This window comes from Vanessa atalanta, chromosome 17, assembly GCF_905147765.1.
Source record: "Vanessa atalanta chromosome 17, ilVanAtal1.2, whole genome shotgun sequence".
NCBI lineage: Eukaryota > Metazoa > Arthropoda > Insecta > Lepidoptera > Nymphalidae > Vanessa > Vanessa atalanta.
Window position 1 is genome coordinate 3,158,048 of NC_061887.1, and position 27,246 is coordinate 3,185,293.

The window sequence follows — 27,246 nt, forward strand, 5'->3', positions numbered from 1 at the left end:
TTATTATATGACATAATTTACTCCGAAACGAATATTAAAATGATTGATAATTTTTTTATACAATTTTTCGATCAGTCAAAGGTTTATAAAGTATTATAATGTTTAAAATATTATGTACACATTCATGTACCACTTTTAACAAAACGCTTTAAAATCTAAACTTGTAATTTGTGAAACTTTAATAATAATTAATGGTGACATCACTTGGCCAAATAAAACACGACTATGTATAAAGGATCTATTTATTTATCTTTACTTAATTTGCACAAATATGGCAAATAACCCAAAAAGGCATTTACTCGTTTCTTGTCTATTACTTTAGTTACGCGCCAAAATAAGGTATAGAAATAAATATTTGTACAATTGCTCGCTAACAAGCATTGCACCATTCATGCTTTAATTTTTTCTAAATAGCAAATATGTACTGCTTATTTTTACGAGTTTTCTCCTTCTGATAAGCTGTCCAAAATATTAATGAATACATCAAATATAAGCCAAATGAAGTATCACGTTTATATATAGAATAATTCAAATAGTTCTTTGTATATAGTTTTAGGCTTCTTTCAACATTCAACAAAAACTGCATATTCCCTATTATCAAGTATAGAATGAGGCGCTATAGTGGATTCTTAAATTAGCCCGAGTTTGTCAAGTTTACCCTTTTGTAGATATAGTATAGGCATATACTCGTTTAAAATAAAAAATAAAATATAGTTTTCTGATAATTTACAATAGTAGTTTTAAAATAAGGAAAACTGTTCAAAAATCCTATTTTCTTAATGTTTACTATGTATGGAGATGTAATTTAAATTTTATTTTTACTCATTCTTGTTTTTTAATGTAAAATATATTTTTGAGGTACATCAAACACTTTCAAAAATAAATGCAAGACCAATATCGTTAGTTAACAATCATGAGATCTCATTTCGATAAATCTGTGAAGTTATCATAATTCCATACCTGACAAACTTGATCCCTCATTCCTAGAGCCTACATTCGAGACAGGTTCATAGAAGTGTAATTACGCGAGCGCTGTAGGAGGATTGCCAGCTGGTCCCTCAGTGACATCCATAACCATTGGCTCCTCCTCCTCTTCAGGGACCTCTAAAATCTTGGGTCCGTACAGCAAAAGATATGCGCAATGCCAGTCACCTGCAAATTACAGAATTGCAGATAAATGTTTGTAATAAAAAATGTAAATATATAATGGACACTAACAAGTATTTACAACATTTAGCTATTAAAAACTGATCATCGAAAATTTAACGCCTACTGTCGGCAACAGTACCGAAGAAAATAACATGACAATGTTATTGTTTACATGATGTTCATATGTCAACAAATTTCAACGCAAGTTACTGTTATTCAATACGAATCAATAAGAGAAAGAGTACCCTTATTAACAGGTCCCAATTTTTTTTATAATCAATTGCAACAATAGGGAGCGGCAAATGAGCGATATGCGCAATCACATATTCAGGGTGCATGACGTGCCGTGAGCGTGTAATAGGAAATAGGACAAGTGCGCACCGCCGCCGCTGAGCTTGAGCACCTCCTCCTCGGTGACGGGCGACACGGTGTCGTCGTCGCAGCGCAGCCAGCCGTCGCCGCGCGCCACCCACGCCACGTAGTGCCCCGACGACGACGAGCGCCCGCGGTGCGTCAGCACGGCCTGCAGCCGGTAGTAGCCGCTGTTGTTGCTGCCGATGTCTGCGGCGACAGCCACGTGATATATCACTTATTTATTTATTTCAAGTGCACATATTGTGTATATATTCATGTTTCTCATAGAACACTGGAGTCAATTATTAATTCTTGTTAGGTTAGAATCAAATCTGCAACTACATATCATTAATTGACCTGCAAACTATTATTTTGTAATAATAAATTTGCCCATTTGACCGTTCGCCTACCTATTGCATGAAAAAAAAAATTAAAGGCATTCGTAATATAATTACCGTTTTCAAACCAGTAAGGCACTATGCTCTTTTTTTTATTTTCTTTTTTACTGTCGCCGTGATTCTTGTTCTTGGCATTTAAGGACTTTTCGATTGATGCATCTTCCAATTCCTAAAAATTATTAACAATTATAGAAAAACATAAAATATCCACTATTGTCTCATTTAGTTTAACAAATTATTTTACCTTAAATTTATTTCTCATGGGAGTTAAACGTTCCTGAAGTTCAGGTGAACAAAGCTCATATACATCCAATTCTAGTGGAAACTTAACATCTTTAAGAATTTTGGCATTGATAGATTCCTTTTCTTTGTAGTAAAAACGCACAAATTGCACTGTTAAATATGCTGGCAGTCGGCTGATTTTACTCTATAAATAAAAAGTATTATTATTTCATGGACAGCCAAATAAATATCTAGAAATAGTCAAATTGCTAAAAAACCTACTGTTTTTGTGTAGACAGCATCTCTTCCTAATGTTTCTGACATCTTTGTGATTTGCTCTGCCATTTTCTGTAATTTATTAAACAGTTAAAATTAAAACATGTTTAGTAATACAAAAATTGTATTATTTTTTTTTATAAATTTAATACATACTGATATTAAATTGCTATTTACTTACAGATCTAAGTCCAGATTGCAGATATTTGACATCCTGTGAGATAAAGCAAGAGAGTTGTAAGAATGTCTCACTGGAGCGCGTTGGAGGCTCGTCTGCTTCACTGCATACTAGCTCTACATCCAATGTACCTCCAAAGTACTGTTCGACGAGGGATTTGCTGCAAACATGTATAATTATGAATACATATACATAGTTGTGTTTATAATATATTTAAAAATATGAAGACAGTCAAATAATTAATCTGCAGTGTCAGTTTCAGTGCAAAATCTGGAGGTTGCATGAGTAAAAGTCCAGTTGTATCGGAATGTTGTCTCATTGGATTATGAGAGTGAGGGATAAAGAGATCACTCAAGCACAATAATCGCTCCTGAATAGTTGATGCTCAGTGTGACTGAAAACCTTAGGACATTGTCATCGTCATTATCAAAGTATAAATAAAATATATTGGATTTTAATAGATTTTTGTCAAGAGGAAGAGAATTAAAAATATTTTAATTATAGCTTATAATCTTATCTTTACTTAATTTTGTACCTGTTTGGTTCTGGAGCTACAGAAAGCCGCATCCTCAGAGCTCGCACAATTTCTGTCCAACATTCAGATGCATCTTGCTGGGCTAGCTGTCCACCAGCACCTCGTTCCGCCAGTCGTGGTGCAGCCGCATGTAATGCATTTAGTAATCTAGCAGCTGCAGCGGCACAGGCACCTGCACCCCCACTCTCTAGAGCACGCATTGTTTCACTTAATGCAGATGTAAGGCCACCGGCAGTTCCTCCCCCAGATGCTGTTTGCATAAAGATATGTGTTAGTTATACATTATATATATATATGATTTAATGATTATGATTTTATATATGATAAAAAATATATTTATATTGTTATATAGATAATGTATATGATTTTGTACTCACATGGATCATAACCAAGTAATGCATTTTTTAATTCAGGAACTGTTTTGAGGCACTGTACGGTGGCATTCATATAACATGTGTTGCCTAAGTTAATGAGACCCTCTGGAAGGTCCAACTAGAAACAAAAGCAAAATGTCATTAAATTAATTTAATACTGAAGCATGTAATTCTTTTGTATCTATCAAAATAACATTTTTATTAAACAATTCATGTTGAGTAAAATGTACTTACAGCAGTTGCCAATTCTGACTCATTCATGTCTTCTACGAAGCGTGTTTGTTCAACCGGTGCTGCAGGGACATCTTCCTCTTTACTGCCCATAACTAACACCAAGGCATTCTACAAGTAAGCCATGTACATTTCTAGTAATTTATTAAAAATCTTAAGTATAAATGCTCACAATAAATATAAAGATACAAATAAATCACGAAACATTGTTGAGAGTTTATACCCCAATGTGAGAACATTATCCAATAAATTTACTATACAAGTTATATAAGATATGATTTGTGAACATATGTATTGATAAGTTTCAATAAAATCAATATTGAGATCCCAAGTTTTTCTTAATAGTACTACTGTGTGCCTAACCAAAGAAACTTAATTTTATAATGTTTTCAGGGTTCAAGAGTTTAATTATTCCACCATGACTTTTTAATGCCTAAAATAAATATTTTTTATTGTTATGTTTGGAGCTCCGCAGATAGATGTTGTCCATGCATGCACCTTAAATTTCGGTAGCTAACTTGAAATTGTTGTTTTTTTATTTCAATTTAAATTGTGATACCTGAACAAATATAGAAATATATAAAAATATGGATTTTGTATATACAATTATATTTAGAATTTTTACATCATCCCAAGTAACAATGACTATAATATTTTTTTTTTGTTGTTTCATGGCAGGGCAGTTGCTATTTTAATTCTTACGATACATTCTTACTTAAAGTATAATTATATTTACAAATCCTGTTTTAAAGGAAATCCATTAATTACTTACATTTGAGAGTTTAAAATTTGCCCAACTGTCATCTCTGAGGGTGACACCTTTGCATACTACTTTCTGTCTTTCGGGCTGCACGCCAGTCAGTGCGAAGATTTGAGCCTTGAATACAACCGGTTCATCATCTGTATTCACTTCGACATCTGGATACATCTCCTTCCCCCACTTTACTTTGACTATATAAAGAAATATTACCATCTATTAAAAGCTCAAGGTCAAGAATTGTATTTTTAATACAAATATATGATTGAAAAACAATAATATCACTACAATTCTCGAATGCCGGTATTTATGGTATTTATCCTTGACATCTTAAAAACGACAATTTCATTGTTAACTCAGTAACAATGAAATTAAATAATTATTATGAACTTTTCGGCTATAAAAAAATGTTTACACAAATTTCCCAAAAACATTTTTCATAGATTCAAAGCAAATATCGTAACCTCAATTTATTGGAATGAATAAGCAATTTTTCAAAATTTATAATAAAAACAAGTCACCTGAAACTTTCGGCATAATGCTGTTATATTTTAGTTGAGACTTCACAAAATAATCCTAACAGAAATCAATTATTATCAGTTTTAGAATTAAAATTTGAAAGTCACGATTAAGATTAACTTCGTGGGATTCGATGGCAAACTGTCTTGTCAATTTCTAGTTTGTTTTATCTCCCACAGGGCACAGATAAAGTGAAAAAATGGACATAAACTTATAATGGTAGCCGAGTGGATACCTGTAACAGCATATAATATTTAAAATTCAAATAATAATATTTTCAAGGAAGTAAATTTCTTTCAAAAGTTTCTCTTGCTGAAGGTATTATCAAACAAGTTTTTTTTTTCTAAAAAAAATAATAACAAGATAAAATGGAATGTTATTTCGGAAAATTATATTACAAAGTTAGCTAAATTTATCAATTTACGTTCATATTAATGTTTTTGTAGCTCTCAGAAAAGTAAAGGTAAGATTTTAAAGTTCCTATTATAATTATATTATTTTATTAGCACCTAAGTACATATTTGTCATTTTTGAAGAAAAATTTTACAATGTGATATAAAGATTTAGGTAGAGGCTATAATAGCAGTGGTATTCAATACTATTGAATCATTCTGTCTAAGGAATAATTTGAAAACTGTAATATTCAGAAAATTTACGCGGTTTTCGTTCTTTAAGAAAGCTATGATGATGGTTTATAATTCACTGAGTGTAATGGTTTTTCTATGTTTGCTACTATTTTAATAGGTAGATTATAATTGTACTACTGACAATATTGTAATTATAGTATGTCGTGTTGTATGTCCACGATTTTTTTTTCTTATAGTAGTTTGACTTAATGTGCTGAGTATAAATCTAGTTTTTTTAACTTAAAATTATGCATATTATTGAATGAACACACAATCGATATTACACAATTACATATACCAATTTTACATTAACAATAAAATTAATATGTCCAACACGATGTTTAATATATGTAAAAATCATCTTATATATTATTATAGTCTTCAGAAAAGGTGGAGGCGTTCGATGAACTTTCCTTCAAAGCCTGCGCAAGTGCGCAGACGCAGCCGGCGGCAGTCTTCGTACGAGCGTCGTTAGATATAAATGTGTAATAAGTTAAATAATTACTACTCTAATTCTATTATCGCGATACTTATTACTATGACAAAAAACATATATGTGTTTAAAAGTGAATTGTGAAGTTAGTGCTAAAGTGTAAAAATATTTAATTAATAGCAGTAACTAGTGTAATGGTAAATCGATGTGGAATACTGCGGCCAGAGCTTAACGTAAGTTTGCAGGCTTAGGTTATGATAAGCTCATTACTAGCAATTAATAAATGTGCAATTATTTTGTTTATTTGAATTTATATTACAAATAAAACTAACTAAGCGAATACATATAATATAAAAGTATATAATTACTCTTTAAAATATATTCGTTCATATTGCTATAACTTAAATTATTATGCAGATCTTTATTGATGAAAGTAATGTGCTTAATTACCTCCTAACTACTATAGTACAATTAGTTTTATGATAAAGTCAAGATATATAATACCTATAAAGATTTTTTGTTAGATATTGGTTAAAGTCAATTTTAAATAAAATCATAGCTTATTAAATTTTTTCATAACTTACTTTAACAATGTTATTCGTTAGTTGCGTTCTCTGAAAAACATGTATCACGTATAAAAATGGTTTAATTTAACAATGAATATTGTAATTTGTAACTGTTTATTTGTTAAAAGCATATCTTTACAGACTGCTTTAGATTAATTTAAATTTTTCATAAATAATAGCGAAACTCGTTTGTACTAATAAACAAATTTGCCTTGCCTTGATTGGCTAATAAAGACTGAAATACTGAATATCCTCAAAATATAATCTATTAAACAAAGTCAATTTGTATTATAATATTATATTAATTTAATATTTTAATTTATTACTTACTTCTTCATGTCTTCGCCGATTTTTTCCATTCTTATTCTACCCGAGCGAGAATCTGCTTAAAATAATGTTTGTACTATAAATAAAACTTTAATTATAGTACATTATAAAAGATTTTCTATTGTTTTGAAGTGGTTGATTGATTAAGTGTATTCAGTGGATCTGTTGCTTTGAATTTAAATGGAACCTCTAATTGTTAAAAAAAATAAAATGGTTATCGAAAAACATCAAAAAAAGAAAAGGCGGAAATGATAAATGTCTTCTTTTTGGTGTCGGCTAAAAGCGTTAGGAACGATATATCGAAAGTTTACATCTGACTGATTTCTTGAGATTAATTAAATCGTTTCACGGTCTATCGTGAAATTCAATTAGTCGTTTGATAGCTAGTTTGGCAAAGTTAGAATCAATTATATCATACAAATACGAATTTTATATATTTTACGATTTTTTTGTACGCAGTTTATATAATAGGTATCTAATAAAATAATAGTCGATGATTTATCAATCTAGGAATTTGAAGTTAAAGTATGAAATAATTATACAGATTTATAGCCTATATATATATATATATATTTCTATACAATTTCAAATCTTATTGTAACGATAAAATTAAGACAGTAACTACTCGTAAATATTCCACTGCTGGACGAAGAGCTTTAAAGATGTTCTGGAGCTTTATACACCAGGCTCACCATGCTGCTCTACTTCTTGTTTGTTGATACACATGTAGGAAAATGTCATCCGACACATTTAGGTATCCTTACGAGGCTTTTTTTTAACGAGCACTAGTTGAACTGCTAATATAACTAATTAAGCATGTAAAAACTAAGTGTTGTTGAACCTGCAACCTTCGGCTAAGAATATTTAAAATCTATAATACTTATAATATATATTAATACTCATATATATTATCTAAAAATAACTACTGTCTAATATCCATCATCATCATATTAACTAATAGTCCTATAGTAGAGTAATGTGAGTAGTCTTGGCAGATTTCGGCCACGACGGCGAACCTCAAAAGGGATACTAGTAAACTACGCAGGACACATTATAGTACACAAGTGTGTGCGCAAACACACTCTCTATTTCCTCACTCTCATAATCCGATTGAATGGCAAATCCGACACGACCGGAAACGGTTCAGGCGCAAGACCAACGCCTTTACGTACTTGACCAGGCATGGCAGTGTCCGGGTACATTCAGGGTCCGGGCTATCGTTTAGATGGAATAAATATATATATATTGGACAACATCACATACATAACTCAGATCCCAATGTGAGTAGCTAAAGCACTTGGGTTATGGAAATCAGAAGTAACGACGGTAACACAAACACCCAGATCCAAGACAACATAGAAAACTAATGAATTTTTTTTCTACATCAACTCGGCCTGGGATCGAACCCAATAACTTTTTATTGACCCGACATAGGGTTTGAATCCTGGACTTCGGGATCTTCGACTATATATATATCTAGTCATTAAACTAGACCGAGGCAATGAAATAGTGTAACATAATATTTTACATACTGATATAAAGTTTATCTTTTTCTTGATGATTCTAAGTTTACTCGAATACTTGTATTGCTACAAAACAAATATTTAATTTAAGATATAAGAATGTAACAATGTACCATTAGGACAAATCATTTGGTATTCGCAGTGCTCGCGATGTTTTGTGTCGGTGTGAAGAATTTATAATGGGTTGTGACGAGTAGGATCGTCTACCTGCCGTTAATAGTAGATCGGTATTTGCTGGATATGATTTGATATTCTATTGTTATAACATAAATAAGAACAATAATGCATTGTTATTTGAATAAACTATATTCATATGAGTACATTGTAAAGATAAATTATACTAGAAGATATTGTCTGTATTTTGGAAGAAAATAAAATAAAGTAACAGCTTGTATATACACCGCTGCTAGGCTCAAGCATCCTTTCTTTTAACAGGAAAAGATTTGGAGCTTCTCACACCTCACTGCACCAACGCAAATGCTGTTGAAACGTGCAGGCTTACGTAATATTTCCTTGCACCGCCAAGAACCCACAATCATATCTTATAATTCACGTGTTCTAACTACTGGGTGATCTTGGCTTTGGAAGATAAAGTTTGTGAAAATTTATACAAAAGTATTGCTGTACGAAAAATGGTATACGAATCGAAGGACACAATTCACCTGAACGAATCATATGGATTGATTCTTGATAACCAGTTCCGTAATTAACAAGTTTTTAGCCGTCGCAAAACGGTAATTGTTGAAGCAGATACTTTCTCACTTATTAACTGAGACGCACACGACGTCTTATCGTAGTTTTTATTGAAAAATATTCCATTATTTACCAGGCTAACTAGACGAACATGTCGTTCGTCTAGTTCGAACACTCTGAAAGATCAATTATTATTTTTAAAATACGAAATCTTTACCGCTTATGGTTCACAAGCATCCTGGTTTATTTTTTGCAATACTGTAGGTATTGCAAAAAATAAACCAGGATGCTATATATATATGTATAGTTTCAATCACATAAATGTTAGTATAAAGATAATATAAACGACCGATATAACGAAACACGTTTTCACTTTACTAATTATAAATATTTAATCATTAAGTTAAGCTTAAAATTAATTTCCTACGGATATTCATTTCAATTATAATGGTTCCATAATTATATTAACTCGCGTTACAAAGTGGTTGTAAATTTAACCATAAAATGATTATTGCGTTTGCGTAACAAATAACAGATTTTTGCTTAAAAAAATTGTTAACAAACAACTACAAAACATGTTTTTCAACAAAATCAACTGTATTCATCTTTCCATGAAACATATTTGCCTGTTTAAATCTTGATGTCTTTATGTGAAAACCGGAATTAAGTTTTTGCAATATTTATTAAGATTTGAGTTGCGTACCTACTAAAAACTTTGTAAAACTTAACACGCTCAAGAAAATTTGCTAAATACTCTTAATTCTCACCTCATTTATTTATTTATATATATATATAAATAAATGAATGAGGTCTTTTAATCTGTTCCGCATCCGAATCACTCAATCAATATACATTAAAGTTTTACCAGAACATGCAGCTCGTTTTAGAGAAAGTTTAGACAAAAATACGTAGCAGACAACGTCTGCCGATAAAATAAATTTATATTCGTAAATCATTAAGGTATCACCATAGTTGTTTGACTTTGAATTAAATGTGGAAAAGAGACCAATACTCAATTCCTGTTATTCGCATGTATGCATAAATGTATTAAAAGTAGTGCGTTATGTTCAAGACACAAAACACTTGGTGTTCAACACACCAAAAGTTGATTTATTATATAAATTATAGTGGTAATTCTTAAGTTCCACAGGTCGTTGTCCATGCGGTCACGGTTCATGCTTCACGGCTTGATATCTAACGCATCTCTCACTAAAATCACATTCTATATTCATGTCAGCATACAGATATGCCTTTTTAAAACACACATACCGTGTGTATTATTTCTATTCAAATTTTTGTATAAAAATATTTCCTTGATTTCAAAAATATTTCCTTGCAGGTAACTTTCAACAAACCTAAGGTTGTTTTATGCCTGAATCGATTCCGATATCTTTGGGTTAATAATATTTATTTTAAAGATTTGATATCCCATAATATTCTTTCCAATGAGAGTAGGAGGTTTAGATTTTTTTACTCTGGGATTTAATGCAATTTCATTGGTAGACGGCTAGCATTCTGTCAATATTCTTGGCAACAGAATAATCTGCCTTTTTGGCACAAATAAATTAAAAAATAATTAAAAAAAACCAATGGAATGAAGTATTTTGTTATATATACGTCAAAATTCTTATTTGAAAATAGTAAAGTAATAACCGTTTGTTAAATATTTTACTAATTTAAATTTAATTTACATACAATATGAAAGGTTCATAATTTAGTTAATTTAAATCGTTCAAAAACTTATATACTATATACTTACTTATATTTGCTATATTTTCTGACTGGGCCTCATGTCATTTTTATGTAAACTATACTAGAATGCGCATGAACACAAATGAATGAAAACACACAGACAGAAGCTCCTCTAAAAGGCTTTTAGTGTATTTTATCACTCTGCGCCACCTCACCATGTAGGTAGGCCGAACACGAAATGATAATAAAAAGTACCTCAATAATCCCTGAAGTATGCCCGAATTTGATACCAATTATAATGTATGTGTTCTGGATGATGGCTAATTAGTAAAATAAATTGTTAGTATGACGAATCATATTTTAAAAGTCACATTAATACAAATATGTGCTATTATCATTTATAATTTCGCCGTATGCAATTAAATTTTCTTAGCTTTTAAGTAAGTAGAAAGTTTTTCGATGTTAGCATAGTAACGTTGGTACTTATTCAAGACATAGGTGAAGTAAAGATTAATTTTCTAGGAAACGAGGCTAAGAACCGGTTAAATCAATAGTGACTTTACAAATTTCTTAGCTTTCATACAATAAATATAAAGTTGCGTGGACATTTTGTAGAGGTTTCTAGCTAAATTGAAAACACATTATATTGTAGTCATGCGTACATTAGACATCAACGCGCGTTAGCACTTTTTAGGTGCTAGAAACCTCATCAGAAACTGATCTTAACATAATCAGCCATTCAAAGGCTTCTATTATATATATGGATATATTTTTTTTTATTATTATTAATTATGCTTTATAAACAGTATGGAGTTTTCAATCAAAGAATATATATTTAATTTCATAATATGAATCCACGACAAAGGGTACTCTTCAAACAGCCACGACATATTTTATACGCAAGGAATCGAAAAAAAAAAGATAAAACATAAATAGACAGATGCTTGTACACCTGTCGACCCTTTCGTGAAGGTTATTTACACTCCCGCTCAGGTCTAACCCAGTATAATAATGAACCAACAGGATTTATACAGTTGGAATTTTAAAATAGGAAACGTAACTATCGCTAAAACACAATTTTTTTCAGCTAATTTGTTTTTATGTATCTTACTAAACTTTTTGTTTATTTATGTATATAACGAACTATAAAGTACCATAAAGTACCGAATTATAAGAGTTATTTGTTATTTGTAAATATTTTTAAATGTACCTAATTAAAATAAAGATTACTAATAAAAAACTAGACTTTTTAAAATAAAAATTAATAATTAACTTTGATCTAACAGTGAAATTATATAAAATATATTTATCAACTACCATTTAAAACAGCAATATTTCATTATTTAGTTGTTGTGAAACTTGTGTGTTCAATTAAACCTTATTTAGCATGTTCATTAAATTACCTTCGAGTACATCTACGAAGTTGTGAATGCCATTAAAAGCGTATACCTTGCGTAGTCGCGCCGACGCCGACGGCACGCGAACCTCAATTTTTTTCAACAAATTGCCTTTTTGAAATAGTAAAAGTTACTTTCACTCTTAACAACGTACTTTTATGGTGCATTCATCGATTCTATAATTTATTTAAATATGTATTTATAAATAGGTATAACGATACGTGAATACTCGTTTTATAGTTGGAAAGCAGAACTTATCGAAATCAATAAACTTTATTCAGAAGCTAAAAGTGCTAAAATCGAAATTTGATAAGATAAAATTGATACAGGGAGTAGATTTTACCACGAATAACCGGCAAGAAGTTCCGTAGTTAGTTACTCTTTAATATTAATTAAATTACAAAATCTTATTATATACTTCCAAGTCAAACATTTGCAAAGCTCTATTGCAACCAAGTCAATATAATTTTACAGTCATTCGATAGTAATCTTGTATTTCGCAGTGTTCTGTTGACTAATTATATTGATGATAAGTTTAGAACACAGCTGGTTTCCGAAAGGTTCTATTAAATTGTATAGATATTGCAAATAAAAATTATAGATACATTTAAAAATGCATTAAAAAAAATGTATCACATGTATCAGTTAAATGCAGAACGTGCTATTTTCACTTACTTTTTTACAAGTATCATGTTAATTATTTTTATCTTTTATTGAATTCCTAATTATAATCTTTTGTAAAAAAATAATTTATATGTATGTGTTTAGATTGCGACGCTAACTGTTCAGCAAATAAAGACTAACTAGTCGACGGGCACGCAAATATTGACTACGGTATATTGCACACACAATATAATTTATTCAATACCATACTGTTTCTGCGCCATCATTGCCTACTTAATCTTCTAAGCGCCATTAAATTAGGGACATATGTACATATATAAAATAAGAGTAATGTCGTGATTAAATAATAGCAGTTTTAAGAAAGATATTTTAAAATATCGACTTTCTTTGAGAACCTGTTTTATTTTTTAAGTACTTAATATTTTTGTACTTAGAATGGTTAATGAACAACCCAACAACAACCCAAACAACCCAAATTTATGTCTTATCTTATAAGGTTGAACTGAAATCAAAAGTACCTTTGAAATACAAGAGATGAGGGAAAAAAACACTTTGCAAATCCTTCTATTTATTTTTACATTAAATCATATCTTATAGAATTTGTATAATAATTTGTACAACAGTAGCAAGGCCTGCTTACAAGCACGATTAACTCCATGCTTTCGTGCAAAGGGTACCGGGTGGCGGGTTGTGGGTACGGCGGACAATCACCCCACGCTACAAGGACGCGCCATTCATAAACTTCACAGTTCACATCACGTTCTTGAGCAGTTCGGATACTTTTACTTACTTTTGAATAATAAAATTACTAAAAAAACCTTTGTGGCGGCTCAATTTATTTTTACATTACATTATAAGATAATAATTTAAATAGAATATTCTGAAGTGTGACATGGTGCATTCAATTTGATTTAAGTTATTTAGGATCAATAATAAAAAAGTAGGTAAAATAAAACGACTTGAAAAAGGCCTTCCCCTAAAGGCATATTTTAGGAAATAATGTTTATGTCTTTAGAAAATAGCTTATTCCGCGTTCTAGCTTGGCGTTTTCTTTCACTACGAATCACGAGGTTTATTATAAAGACAAATTTTATCATACTGTCCTCGTTTATCGTACATTCTTTCAATCCTTTAGGCCTTCTCGTCTCGGCAGTGAACATTACATGCAATGAAATGCACAAACTACAAAACGTTGCTTCATTTGTATAATTGACAATTGTACAGTAGTCGGAACCGTTTTCTCGACAGTTATTCAGCTTTGTAAGAGCATCGTAATGAGATTATAAGACAATGTGTATGCGTTCGATGTCGGGTGCGGGTATGAAGTATAAGCACTGAACATTCCGTTAGCGAGGTGATTGACCAGCCGTCACTCATGTGATAATTATGTCCTTACACTGAGAGCTCTTCTAACGCTTCTTGTTCAAATTTTAAAGCAACCACAAATATACTTAATAATTATTCAATATTGTATTGCCCAGCATATGACAAAAACATTATCTATCAGCCCAGCTTAGATAGTGCTGACAAGAACGTCTGACTATAGGTGTGCATACTTACAGTGAAATAAATAAATCGAGTTACAGTAAAAAAACATTTCAAACATATTTTAAACATAAGTATAAATTTCAATGTTCGTAATTTTTATTATGGAAAATATCGTACAAAACGTCCATTCAAACTATAAATAAATAGGAAATAGAGTAAGTAAATAATTACAGTATATATCATGTACTTATATTAATTGATCCGTACGTATCTGACTACAAAATACATTTATTTATAACGGGTGCTTACATATAAACATCGCATTAGAATAAAACAAAGTCGCTTCCAGCTGTCGATCCATACGTATGCATAGATGTTAAAAAATACGCAACGAATTTTGATGTGGTATTTTTTTATTGATAGAGTGATTCGAGAGGAAGGTTTATATGTATAACACATGCAGTATATAGTTGAGAAAAAACTGATAGTTTTAGAGATTTCTAATGTGATGTCGTAAGTAAACACATTTTTTGCGCAAACGTGGCCTGAACCCTACGAGATAGATCAATGATGTAATACAGTACTGTACACCTTAAAAAGGTCTTCAAAAAATCCGCGATGGTATATATCGACATCTTATGGATAACCCACATTGCACCCGTGCGAAGCCGGTGCGGGTCGCTAGTTTAATGATAAATAAAATACTTAAATTCTATCTTCATTCTTATTTTCTATCTTCATTAGGAGAGCTTACTGCGGTAAGCTTCCGTCGTCTGATTTATGCATATAAAGGCAAAGGTATCAAGACCTTGATCGATGGATTACTTCCATAAGTAATCCATCGATCAAGACCTTCGTAAATTAACTGCTTATATAAATGCGGTTATTAATAATTATAAAAAGATAATTTATAAAGGGTTAATTAACATAGACTTTTGCGAACCATTTTCAATAGTCTTATTATAACATAGACGTTGACCTATCATTGATTTAGTAGTTTGTTGATATCGATTTTAAATCTGAAATTGAAAAACTGAAATATAGTATTAAAATATAAATACACTTGTAACGCATATTTTCTTACAACGTTTAATAAACACCTGTATCCTAAAAACCCATATTCCTATAGAAATATTTAGTTTAGTAGTAACCTAATCCAATACAGTTAGGCAGTGAACGTAGTGTAGGTCGTCATGTACCTAATACCAAGTTATTTCAGTCAAGTAGTTTGTATTGATATATGTTTTGTTTAGATTTGAAGTTTATACTTTCACAGACGAATTCGGAAAGAAGTCCGTTACAAATAAAGAATATAAATAATTACTTGATAGTGATCTTAATATCAATTGATAGTGTCCTACCGAACTTTCAGCTTCGACTTCGACCGTCTCGGTTCAAATCGTTAGCTTTGATCAGAAATCGATCTTCGATCGGACACTAGCAAGTCATAAAAAAACAGTTCCTTAATTTGAGTAAAGATGACAAATATGAATTATATAAAAATACTTTTTTAATTATTAAAAATAAATGAAAATTTGTAACAGCTACAGATTATAACTATTTTATACGATTTATTAGTGTTAGTAAATATTATAACTCGCCAATCAAATGTTACAAAGATTGCGCAAACACCAAACAACAACTGTATCACAATTCAACACACTCGCTAATCGTTATACCCAGAAGCAGTAGACAAGGACAAGGACACAATGCATTGTTTTGACTGCTAACGATGGTGTTTGATATCGTATCTTTATCTTCTCTGGAATCATTGTATTATGATACAATGATGTTGATTTTTATGATTACGCTTTTAATTATTCCCATCGTTCGCTGCGGCAATCATTCATTATTAGTTTCTTTACATTAAATCGCAATGAGTAGTATATGTTATAACCCGTTAGTATCCCATAAAAGAAATTTACCAAGGCGCTGCAGCAGTATGCGTTGATTAATAATTTAGACAAGTTATCCGAAATACGCAGTTTTAGCAACAAAATCTCGCAAAGCAAATCCGGTCAAAAGACTCAAATTTTGTATTTGAGTCTGATATGTAATCTCTGTTGAATACTGCTCTTTGCATAATGGGCAATTTGGAACTATTAAAATTTCTCTAAATGACCTCTTGAAATTAGTGTCTAAAAACATAAGATAACAAAGATAAAATAGAACAAGTTATATTTTTAATTTATTACAGTCAGCAGTAAAAGAAATTGCAAGATTACACTGACAAATTACAAATCATTAAGTTTTGACGGCCCAATATTTTATTTATTTAAGTTTCGATGTATCAGGTTTCGCACATATGTAGGTAACACATAACTTATTACCAATATTAAGAAGTGGTTAAAAATCACTTATTAATTCAATAGAAATAAGAACGTTTTACCTATAATGAAAAACTATGCATGAAAGTGCTAATGTCTTGTAGAATAACGCTTTTACTTTTTGTTTAACTGTACATTAAGCTTTTTTTAACACCTAACAGTATAAGTAAATCGATTTCAATTTCTCGACCACAATAAGTGAATAAAATAGAGACGAGGTATCGATTTACGGTCAGCGAATCGAATCGATGCAGAAATCAATGCAGATGTCGATCATAAATATAGAAGGCAGACGTGTAACTTTACACTGCACCTACTTTGTCGTAATTACACTTTTAAATCACCTCGCCTGATTGATTTTAACGACTCATGAGTTTGCGCAAGTAGTTCAATCTGTCAGTTTTTATTTTTTATTTTATTGAATTAATTTTGCTTCTACATTATTTATAAATCTCGAACAGGATATGGACTTGAAGTCGTTATGAACATACGTACGTAGTTTAATATGAATTTCATATTCCGTTAAGTTTCGACACAGTTAATATGCATACACCTTTCATAATTTATCATACTTATTTAACAGGATCTATTGAAAAACACGTCAAAGTCGACTCATCAACAGAAACCTGTTTATGTACTTCAATTTTTGCTTCGATAAATTTACACAAAATTGCTTTAATATGGCTTAACCTATACCTACTCTACGAAATAAATAAAAATGTATAATTTAAGTTGCAATAATACGTCGCACTTTAATTGTAAGCCATTTTATATTTTATCAGAATCATAGACAGAATCATTTAAATGTTGACCGCGAAATAAAACCATTTATTTATTTTCAATGTAAACGCGAATTGATCTCAAATAATCTTTCGATATAAGCTTTTCTCGCGTTAGAAAGTTCCAGACATTCGGTAATAATGTACGCCGCTATTCTTAAAGAACGCATCGCCAGCGGCGTACATTGTTTCGCTATATATATACAGTTATATTGCTTAAATACAGATAAGTATTGTGGAAAATTTATGTTCAATATAGTGTACGTTACGATGTGGTATCAATAGTAATTTCTAAAATAAATATGTAATCTCTATGTCATAATCAATATATACAAATGTTTCTAGGTAATTGTAATTTATGCTTTTTATCCTCACCAAAAAAGTATTGAATATAATTTTACACTTATTTGCGGATAAACGTCAAATAAAAACAATGTTATAAGTAGCACTTACATTATATACTAGTAGAAAACTAAATTATAATTTATTTTAAATAATTAAAGAGGGCAGGAATCTTGCTTGGCGGTAGAATATATGATGAGCGGGACTTCTCAGGGTCCGGGCTTGCAGTAATTCTACGTATTTGACATTTCGACGATTACTACTATTTCCAAACGTCAGTTGGGATCTGGGAACTTTGAGGGCACAAGCATTACAAGTAGACACGGTGTGACGTCGGGCTCCGTTTATCGCGTCGCTCCATCCGGTTACGACATTTTTCTTCACCATTATATTAGTTGGTCTTAAGAAAGCTAGGAGGAAACACGTTTGAAATTGCATACGAGTCGATGTAAAATACGAATAATACAGTTGATACACATAGATTGTCAAAAAATATTTGCATCAAGTAAATAAAAAGTATTTTTGACATGTGGTACTGAGCTAATGATTACAATCTTTTAGTTTCATAAGACGAACGGTCACTTCACATTACGATCGCAAACAGCTTTACAACAAAATTTCTTGAACTCTTTTACGCGTCTTGTTCTAAGAGCATACCCATTGTTTTTCGTACATATTGACAAGATAGATTTAAATGGAATATGATGGATAGTTATAAATTGGAAAGTAATAATTTGTTCACAGGTTTGTAAATAATTTAATTAATTATTGAAACGAGGAAAATTATAATGTAAAAATAATATTTTATAAACTGAATAAAAAAAATATATATTACCTTTTTATTGAATAGATAGATAGTATATCTGGGTTATTCAAAAGGTAAGTGAACAAACTCTTGAGAATGAGATCTCAGCGAAATCCGGAAGCAGGCGTGTGCTCGGGCAGCTATCTGTAATATCACAAGATTGAACAAATGTCTAATTCGTTACATAAAATAACCTTTTGTACTAAGATATAACAGTGTTGTATTTTGTCCAAGAATTGAATTATATATTATATAACTATAAACAATGTAAATTGAACGTATGAAAGTAAAAAAAATATCTCTATTAATCATTTTAATTATTACGGAGCGAGATTACTCCTTAACTGATGTTTATTCAAATTAACATTGATTAAACGCCCACGCCGTTTATTAATATTGTAATCGTTGGCTTGCTACAAACGAACATTTGTTAAAATATTTTGTTAAACCTTTTAATTTTGTGTTATTGTATTGTTATCGCAATGTATTTAAGTCTCTTAATAATTGAATATGCAGATTAATTTCTGTCTGAGTTAGTTAAGTTTATTCGGCTAAGACTCCACTAATACACGCCTTCTGGAATACTGTCATATTGAAATATACTGTATAAATACCCATTAAAGAAAATCATTAAGACGATTCCATAGACAAACTTCTTTTATTAACTAGTTAAGAGATGTTCTCGACAAGTTGAATTTCATGATGCATGGATAGCATTCTTGCTACCATTCCACGCGGTCATACTGTAACTATTTTTAATTCATATTTGTATATAATTAAGGACCTAATGTTATTAACATTTATAGTAGTCTGTAATGCTTTTTTACTTCTATAAAATAACGTTAGAAACAAATATGTTTACAGCTTTTCTCTTTTCGTGAAAGCTATAAAGCAAAAGAAATAAAATAATTTGAATTTTTCCACACATTTAGTTTAACATAAGGATCAATAACATACTTTCACTTAAACAAAAAATACGGTCGTTAGCCGATTTACAAACGAATGTTTTTATAAATTGCTGTTTTTGCATAAATCCGTTGAATGTGCGAATTTTTAAAACAGTAAAATATTATTAGTTTCTTTGACGTCTGCATGTCAATTTAAGCTTTCGCTATATTATGTAGTACTAAAATTTTGTTTGATTTATTTGTTGCTAAGGCATTGTATATAAAACTATGAGGTAAATAAAAAAACTGTTTTTTTACCATATAGATCTTCAATTGATGGAAAAATATCACTGGTCTTAACCAGAACAAAATATTACGCCTTTACCATACGCGCGTTTTACCATTTTTTAGCTTAACTAAACAACAATGTCGTATAAATATAATAAGACGTATGAAACACACAAGATTAAATCAGAAAAAAAATTATATTACGTAATTGAAAACAAACATTTTTGCACGTATGATTTAAAACGGTCACGTGTATTCCACCTTATTTGCCATTCTAACGTGGGTTTTCGGCCACTACATAGCATTAATAAGCTTAGTGACCTTCTTGGTAGTAATGTGCTCAAAATTTATAATACAATTATTACGTATTCTAAACTGACTTAGCACAGTTTTACAACTACAAAACAAAGTTACAAGTACGCAAAGTAAAGCAAGTAAGAACATAGTAAGTCTATAATATAATAATAAGTACATAATATATTCTATGAGTAGGTAGTATAAAAAGGAGCTTTCTGTTTGTCTGTATCTCCGCTAACTTCTAAAGCATTGAACGGATTTTGATGTGGTTTTTACGAATAGAAAGAACGGTAAATCTTTGTATATAAGGATATCTGTGTTGAAAGGAATGAGTGAAATATATCATTCCAAAAAACTATTTTCGATTATACATGGTTACATGGCTAACCCTAAGAGATGCATCATAACACTGGAGTTCTTTGAAAGGCATATCTTCTAGGTATATCTTGCAGATTATAAATTCGATACAAACAATACAGCACATACAAACAATTCGAACAGATTCGAATTGTTTGTATGTGCTGTGGAAAAAATTGTTCGTTGCTATACTCAAAACTGGCATTATCAATAAATGTTTGACCTTGGCAGTTAAATTATTCCAATTGGAATATATACCGAAGTCGTTTTGATGTATGTTTCACAGTAAAATTATTATTAATATTTTTCATTTATGACTTAATTTTATTAACTAGTAAATAAATAAATCTTATAATAAATACCTGCTAAATATTTTCTTGTTAAGCTCACTTCTCATTTTTTTATTGTGTATAAATAATAATTTAAATAAGTATACCAAGAATTACAATAAAATCTAAAATGAAAATATATTTTAATATATATGTATAATAAAAAGAATATTAAATGACCTGACCTTAAACATGTGCCATTTATAAAGTCTGTAAGGGTCATAAAAAGCTATCGGATGAAGCTTAGCAAGCGGCTGTATCTTGACATAATCGGAATAACTCATCACTTCGCATGATGATGCAGAATCCGAGCTGAGAGAAACGCGACTTCGAAAGTAAAATTATCAAGATAGAAGATTCATCCGCGTTCCGGTACTGATTTTGCTGTTGTAACCATATTTCTGTTAATTATAATAGATTTTTATTAACAGACAAACAATATCAAACAATTATATTATATTTCTAAAATGAATTTAGTAAATACAAAGGTTGTAGGCAATAAGTGTTTTAAGTTTTAAAATATAGAACTACAGGGACTTTTTATTTATGTCGTGGAAAACGGGTTCTTAATAATATAATCAAGATTTTTTTTAGCATGAATACCACATAATTAATCACTTGAAAACAATACTGTCTTAGATGGAATTATCTTGTGTTGAATGGCGTCCACTAGTAAAACTATTACTATATAATGAATAAAGCTGGCGTATACTTATTTGTAAGAAATTGGATTTTTAAGTTTAAAAATGGTATTAAAATCCAAAAGAATTACTATTATATATAAGTTCTATGTAAAAGTGACTTAAAATTGTGTTTACCTTTTTTCCTGTAAAGAATAATTGGTTATCGCATGTATAAATCAATTTACTAAGCGGTGAAAGGAAAAAGATATATATTGCAAAAGAAATGGAGCACTTATTCGTTATTAACAAATAACTTTCTATTTAACTAAACACAAGGAAAATCTCATATTATTAGACAAACATTATTTAAAACATAAAACTCAATCGATACGGATTGATAGCTAAATAATATTTAAGATGATATTTGTTGAATTATTTATTTACATTTACTATGTAGTCATGGTAAATCTCGCCCAGTTTTGCATTAAAAGTGGAATATTAAATAAATGACGTAAATAATATATACATACATATATATGGGGTAATTTTAGCAAATGGAATGTTAATTTTATTCTAAGCACATACTTCTATCATTTTATCTAAATCAGGGCATTGCGATCAGCTCAATGTTCAAACAGGTGCTTGGAAACTGGTTCCGCGGCTGTCTCGTACAAGCAAACAACTGCTCACCGACTGAGTATAAATTTATTACCGTAGTAAATGTGCTAAGTTCATTTATATTCGTCGTTAAATATGATTTGTGTCATACTATCATTTTTTCCATTTACTGTCATAATTAAGTTTGTCAGTGAACAGTGAATTAACGAGTCGAACACATTTTAACAAAAGTCTCGATACTATCAAATACAATTTAATATTAACTTCAGTAATGAATCAGTAAATCATGACGTTAATGCTAAACCGCCACATATCGGGATACTCTTAAATATTGTCACCAACAATCCTTTAACAACTATAAATTAATGATGTTGACCTTTCGTGCCACATTACATACAACTGAAAGCGAATATTTTAACTTTAAATAATTAGTTAGTTAGTAAGTAACGTAAGAATACAATCGTGATCCGTTTTTACTAATGTAAAATAGACGTATGGGAAGATAGCATAATAAACACTGAAGTTAGAGGTACCATTATAATGTATAGAATTATCAATTTAAAATTGTCATTATGATTTAAATTGCAAAATGGTAAGGTCTAGAGCTATTTTAAATGCAACATTGAAGTTTTATTTAATATTTATCTAATTTCAGAGACTAAATCGTCATCACTAATGTGCGGTGGGGGAACGCGGATGTTGCGAAGATGCGCGAGGAGGAGCTGGAGGTGGCGCTTAAGGTGGTGATAGTGGGAGACGGCGGGGTCGGCAAGTCCAGCATGATCCAACGTTACTGCCGCGGGACCTTTACGCGAGATTACAAGAAGACCATCGGCGTTGATTTCCTTGAACGACAGATCGAGTTAGTTTTCCCTATAAATATTTTAAATTGTCATTGTTAATGCCTGTGATTGAATATAACTTAAAAACGTATGTAATTTAAAATTAACTTCGATTCACTCCGAAATATAACAATTTTTTTTTATTTATGTATTAAATTTTTAATATGAGCTTTACTTTAGGTTGGATATTAATGACCTATATTCGAAAAATATTAATTATACATATATTTTTACTTGGTAGAGCTTTAATGTGTCTGGGTTCCGTTCATCATATACTCTACCGGCGAACCGCAACACGTGTTACTGTTGGATTCAGGTTGGAATGGTGATTAAGCATATATAGTAAGAAGGGGACATACGAGTTGATGACGCATTGACATTGCCTACGATGGTTAATATCTTACAGTATCCATGTCTATGGGTGGTGGTGACCACTTACCAACTACAACAGCAGTTGTCCCATTGGCCAATCTGCATACCAATTTTTATTAAAAAATACATCAACGAAGATAGTAATTGTATTCATGTCTTATATCCTTAATACGAAGGTTTCTCTGAATTAATAACTAACTTTCTATGTAGGCATGCATTTAATGCGCCTTTAATAATATTGAAGGTACCTGATGCAATTTTAAAGACATTATCGTAAGGATAGTGACAAAACCAGTATTAATACAATATAGAAATATTGTTGAAGCACTACGTAAGAACTTAGCTCGTGTTCATATAAAAACATTAATCTCTTTGATGGATGGTCTATGAGCGTTAAAGGCTATTAAAAAACCTTAAATTATACCTATACATTTAACTACAGCGTTATATCACTATTAATGTTTTACCAGGCTTCCATGCCACCCACGCATCGGTCATACAATCGACAAATAAAATGCAATAATTCATAATAATGTGTTTAGCTTTGAAGGGTTAGTGAGGTAGTGCTAATCGAGACAACAGATAAAATCTTAGTTCAAATAGTTACCAAATTAGTAAAGCTGTATGGAATATTAAATAGTTATTTCTACAGTGTCTGAGAGCGGTTCCTAACACTTACCATCAAATTGCTCATATACTAACCAACATTAATATAGATATAAAATACAGATTAAGTAATATTTTTAACGGTGAAAAAAAATGTCAGTGAATATAAAGATTGGCTATTTAAAATAAATATATAGTCGACACTGCTGATATTTATAGACTTGTACGTTAATAGATGTGTTAATATTTTTCAGTATCGATGGCGAGGAGGTCCGGTTGATGTTGTGGGACACGGCCGGGCAAGAGGAGTTCGACGCGATTACCAAAGCATACTATCGAGGCGCGCACGCCTGCGTCCTTGCCTTCTCCACTACCGACCGAGACTCCTTCCTCGCACTGCATTCATGGAAACTAAAGGTAGGTGGTAAATGCAATATTTTATCAAAATTTGATCTTTATGATCTTCCATAAAGATCCGTAAAATACATATGCATATTATTACCGACATTCGTAAATATTGAAACAAATCTGCCTCGGCATAGTATTTTGCGTCCTGTATTCAGTACATGTAGGTAATGTCTCGCATAACATCTGCAAGAAGTATCTATCCTACGATATGGATACTTTTTCAAAAAAAAAAACTAATATTTAAAAAAAACTACATAGTAAGTTTATATAAGGTCATAAATAATAATCGTCTTTACAATGCAGCGAGGACCAAATATCCTTCTTTCTATTTAAAATTTGTTGAACATAAAACGTATAATAAATATCTAAATTCGATAATAAACACTACAACAGATAAACTATGTCACGACCCGCGGCGCACTTTCCGCTACACTACGCTGTAATCTAAAACATGTATATCGCATACATAAATTCAACGAAATGCTCATATTTCTATAGTGTTTCTATACCTATATTTGAATCCGGTGCGTCGTCATAAATAACTGCGAAATATTTAACAAGATGTCTCGCTGGTTTTACGGGTTTTTTACGATATTTATCTTCGTTTCGACCGATGTGACCTGTATCAAGAATGTCGAAAGCGAGGACCAGTGCATCGACTATTACAAAACTGGTGAGAACTTCGATTTAAACCTGTTAGCTGGTGACTGGTACGCGGTGTATTACTGGCCACCGATTCAAAGAAGAAGAAGTAGTTGTGAAGTGATCAAGTTTCAAAAGGCGAACCAATCCGAAATAGAGCCCGGTTGTGAAAATAATTTACCAAAAAAAGACGTGATTTTGAAGTCGACTTATAAGAATAATTCCGGCAAACAAACGAACGTATATTATTACGGCGAAGAGGAAGTTAAACATCAAATTCGTTCTTGCAATCTTCTATCGAAATACATATTTATTAAGTTGGATGATGAATACGTGATGGGTATTAACTGTTCGTCCGGAGGCAGAGGGATCCTCCTCACAAAAAATCAACCCACAGATGAGGAAGTACAGGACGTCGTAGAAGATATAGACATTATGAGAGGCCGTCAAGGAAGTCCTGACTGCCCCCTCGCTCGTTAAACTAATCTTAGTGATAATACTACTGTAAAAAACATTAAATAGGCTAAATATAAACTAGCATATATACGATATGCAGTAAGCTCTCTAATATGATGTATAAAATATCTACTTTAAATGCATGTTTCATTTTATCACCTCTTCATTTAAATATTAAAAAATAATGAAAGCATAGATTTCGAATTGACGAGTCAATTCGAAAACTTTTTTTTATATTTGTTAAATCTTTGATTTTTTTAAAAACTACCGTATTACAAATTAAAAAAAATAAGTTTCTGTTTCTAAGATAGAAAAAGTTTACTCATTTTGTTACACATATTTATTAAATTAATTTAAACAGCCAGTATAAGAAATGAAAACTACAAAATGAAATTAATATGCTAAACCAATTTTTTTTAAACAATATTATTTATAATACGTAATATAAATGTTGTTTGCAATCCTATTTCTAGGAACCTACCTAAAGAGCCGCATCACCCGAAATGGTCGCAATCATCCACAAAGGCAGATAATAGATTAAGCAGTAATTATAAATAGTATTAGCTTTACCCTGTCCAGAATTCTACCTGAGTCAAACACTAGTACTTTTTGATAGATGGTACTAGTGATTCCGCGACTGTGCAATTTTGATTAATTATTCGATTATTGGCACTAATTGATAAATGTCATATCAATTATGGATTTAGAACAACTTTTTTTTATTAAAATTTTGCTTGTGTTGTTGGCGGGGTATGTGCTTTTGTGTTTATTATTATAAAAAAAAATAACATCCGCTACGTTAACTTTAAATTAACTTTTCCAGGTTCTTATGGCAAATGATTTCTGTTTGATAGTTGAAAGTGTGTGTGCACTTAAGTGCCCCGGAAAGCACGTAAAACCGTTGGTCCTAAGCCTGAACCCTGGTCGTGTCGGATTTATTGTGTCATCGGATTATGAGAATGAGGAAATATAGTGTGTGCGTAAACATAGCACAAGCACATATATGTCCTGCGTAGTTGGCTGGTCTCCCAAAATCGGTCAAGACGACATTGTTATGTCGTTTTATTAAAACACACCGTTTGATTTATGTACGGACAACCAGAAAAATGCTTTTTAAAAAAATATTTATTTAATTATTAATTATTTATTACACAAAAATATTAATTCGTGTGTTACCAAGCAGATCTGGGACAAAAGTGATTTATTAGTATGTATATAAAAATTATACAGAATAAAAATCCTGCGTTAGCATTTGTATTGTATGATAAATATACAACTAAGCTGTATCACGGCACTGGGATCCTGGTAACGTTTGCTGTGTTTTTATTAGGTATATTTTTCCTTGATTTCATAACTTCGTTTGATTTAAATGAACTTAAATAAAATGTTCAATATAAAATATTTATTTTCAGGTGGAGAATGAATGCGGAGAGATTCCTACAATAATAGTCCAGAACAAAATTGACCTCATGGATCAATGCGTCGTGGGACCGTTAGTACTTTTACATTTTCACAAAACTATAAGCTATATTATTATAATTAAAAATAAAGTACTCAAGATTCTCTAAATACATCAAATCTACTTTTTCCGTGCATTCAAAAACTTGATATCATTGTTGTCGATAGTCATAGAAATTACATTTTAGAATCACATCTATCTTTCTAAATATAAATACGTCACACAATATTTCTTTATGAGTTTTCATTGAACTTATTCAATATAATGCTTCGTTTCGCACTACCGGGGATTTGCTTTCGCTTCTGTACTCGATTTTATAACTTCATTATAATATTCTGCGTGCTCCATCTGCCTTTTGTTTTATAATCTTAGATTAGGTATAAACTACACATCGTATAATATCGTGGAGGACAGATGATAAGAAATAAAACTTTTAAATGCGTACCG

General features: G+C 30.9%; 3 protein-coding genes across 3 annotated transcripts in view; 2 read left to right on the forward strand and 1 right to left on the reverse strand.

Annotated features, from left to right (window-relative positions):
• LOC125070282 (ubiquitin carboxyl-terminal hydrolase 14) lies at positions 1–5,171 on the reverse strand. Its single transcript, XM_047680078.1, has 11 exons — positions 4,996–5,171; positions 4,490–4,668; positions 3,721–3,828; positions 3,490–3,604; positions 3,113–3,362; positions 2,581–2,737; positions 2,406–2,471; positions 2,146–2,328; positions 1,959–2,070; positions 1,531–1,710; positions 1–1,152 (listed from the first exon to the last, which is right to left on the reverse strand). Exons 1-11 carry the CDS (start codon positions 5,009–5,011, stop codon positions 1,022–1,024), a joined length of 1,497 nt encoding a protein of 498 aa, XP_047536034.1. The 5' UTR covers positions 5,012–5,171; the 3' UTR covers positions 1–1,021.
• On the forward strand, positions 2,179–25,512 carry LOC125070285. The gene is made up of 4 exons (XM_047680080.1): positions 2,179–2,189; positions 18,740–18,749; positions 21,141–21,145; positions 24,756–25,512. Exon 4 carries the CDS (start codon positions 24,804–24,806, stop codon positions 25,362–25,364), a length of 561 nt encoding a protein of 186 aa, XP_047536036.1. The 5' UTR covers positions 2,179–2,189; positions 18,740–18,749; positions 21,141–21,145; positions 24,756–24,803; the 3' UTR covers positions 25,365–25,512.
• Positions 6,047–27,246, forward strand: part of LOC125070284 (ras-related protein Rab-23) — a 22,218-nt gene continuing 1,018 nt past the window's right edge. The window contains exons 1-4 of the mRNA XM_047680079.1: positions 6,047–6,285; positions 22,670–22,876; positions 24,089–24,251; positions 26,753–26,832. Coding sequence (XP_047536035.1) covers positions 22,722–22,876; positions 24,089–24,251; positions 26,753–26,832 — 398 coding nt within the window. The 5' untranslated portion in view covers positions 6,047–6,285; positions 22,670–22,721. The remainder of the gene's footprint in view (positions 6,286–22,669; positions 22,877–24,088; positions 24,252–26,752; positions 26,833–27,246) is intronic.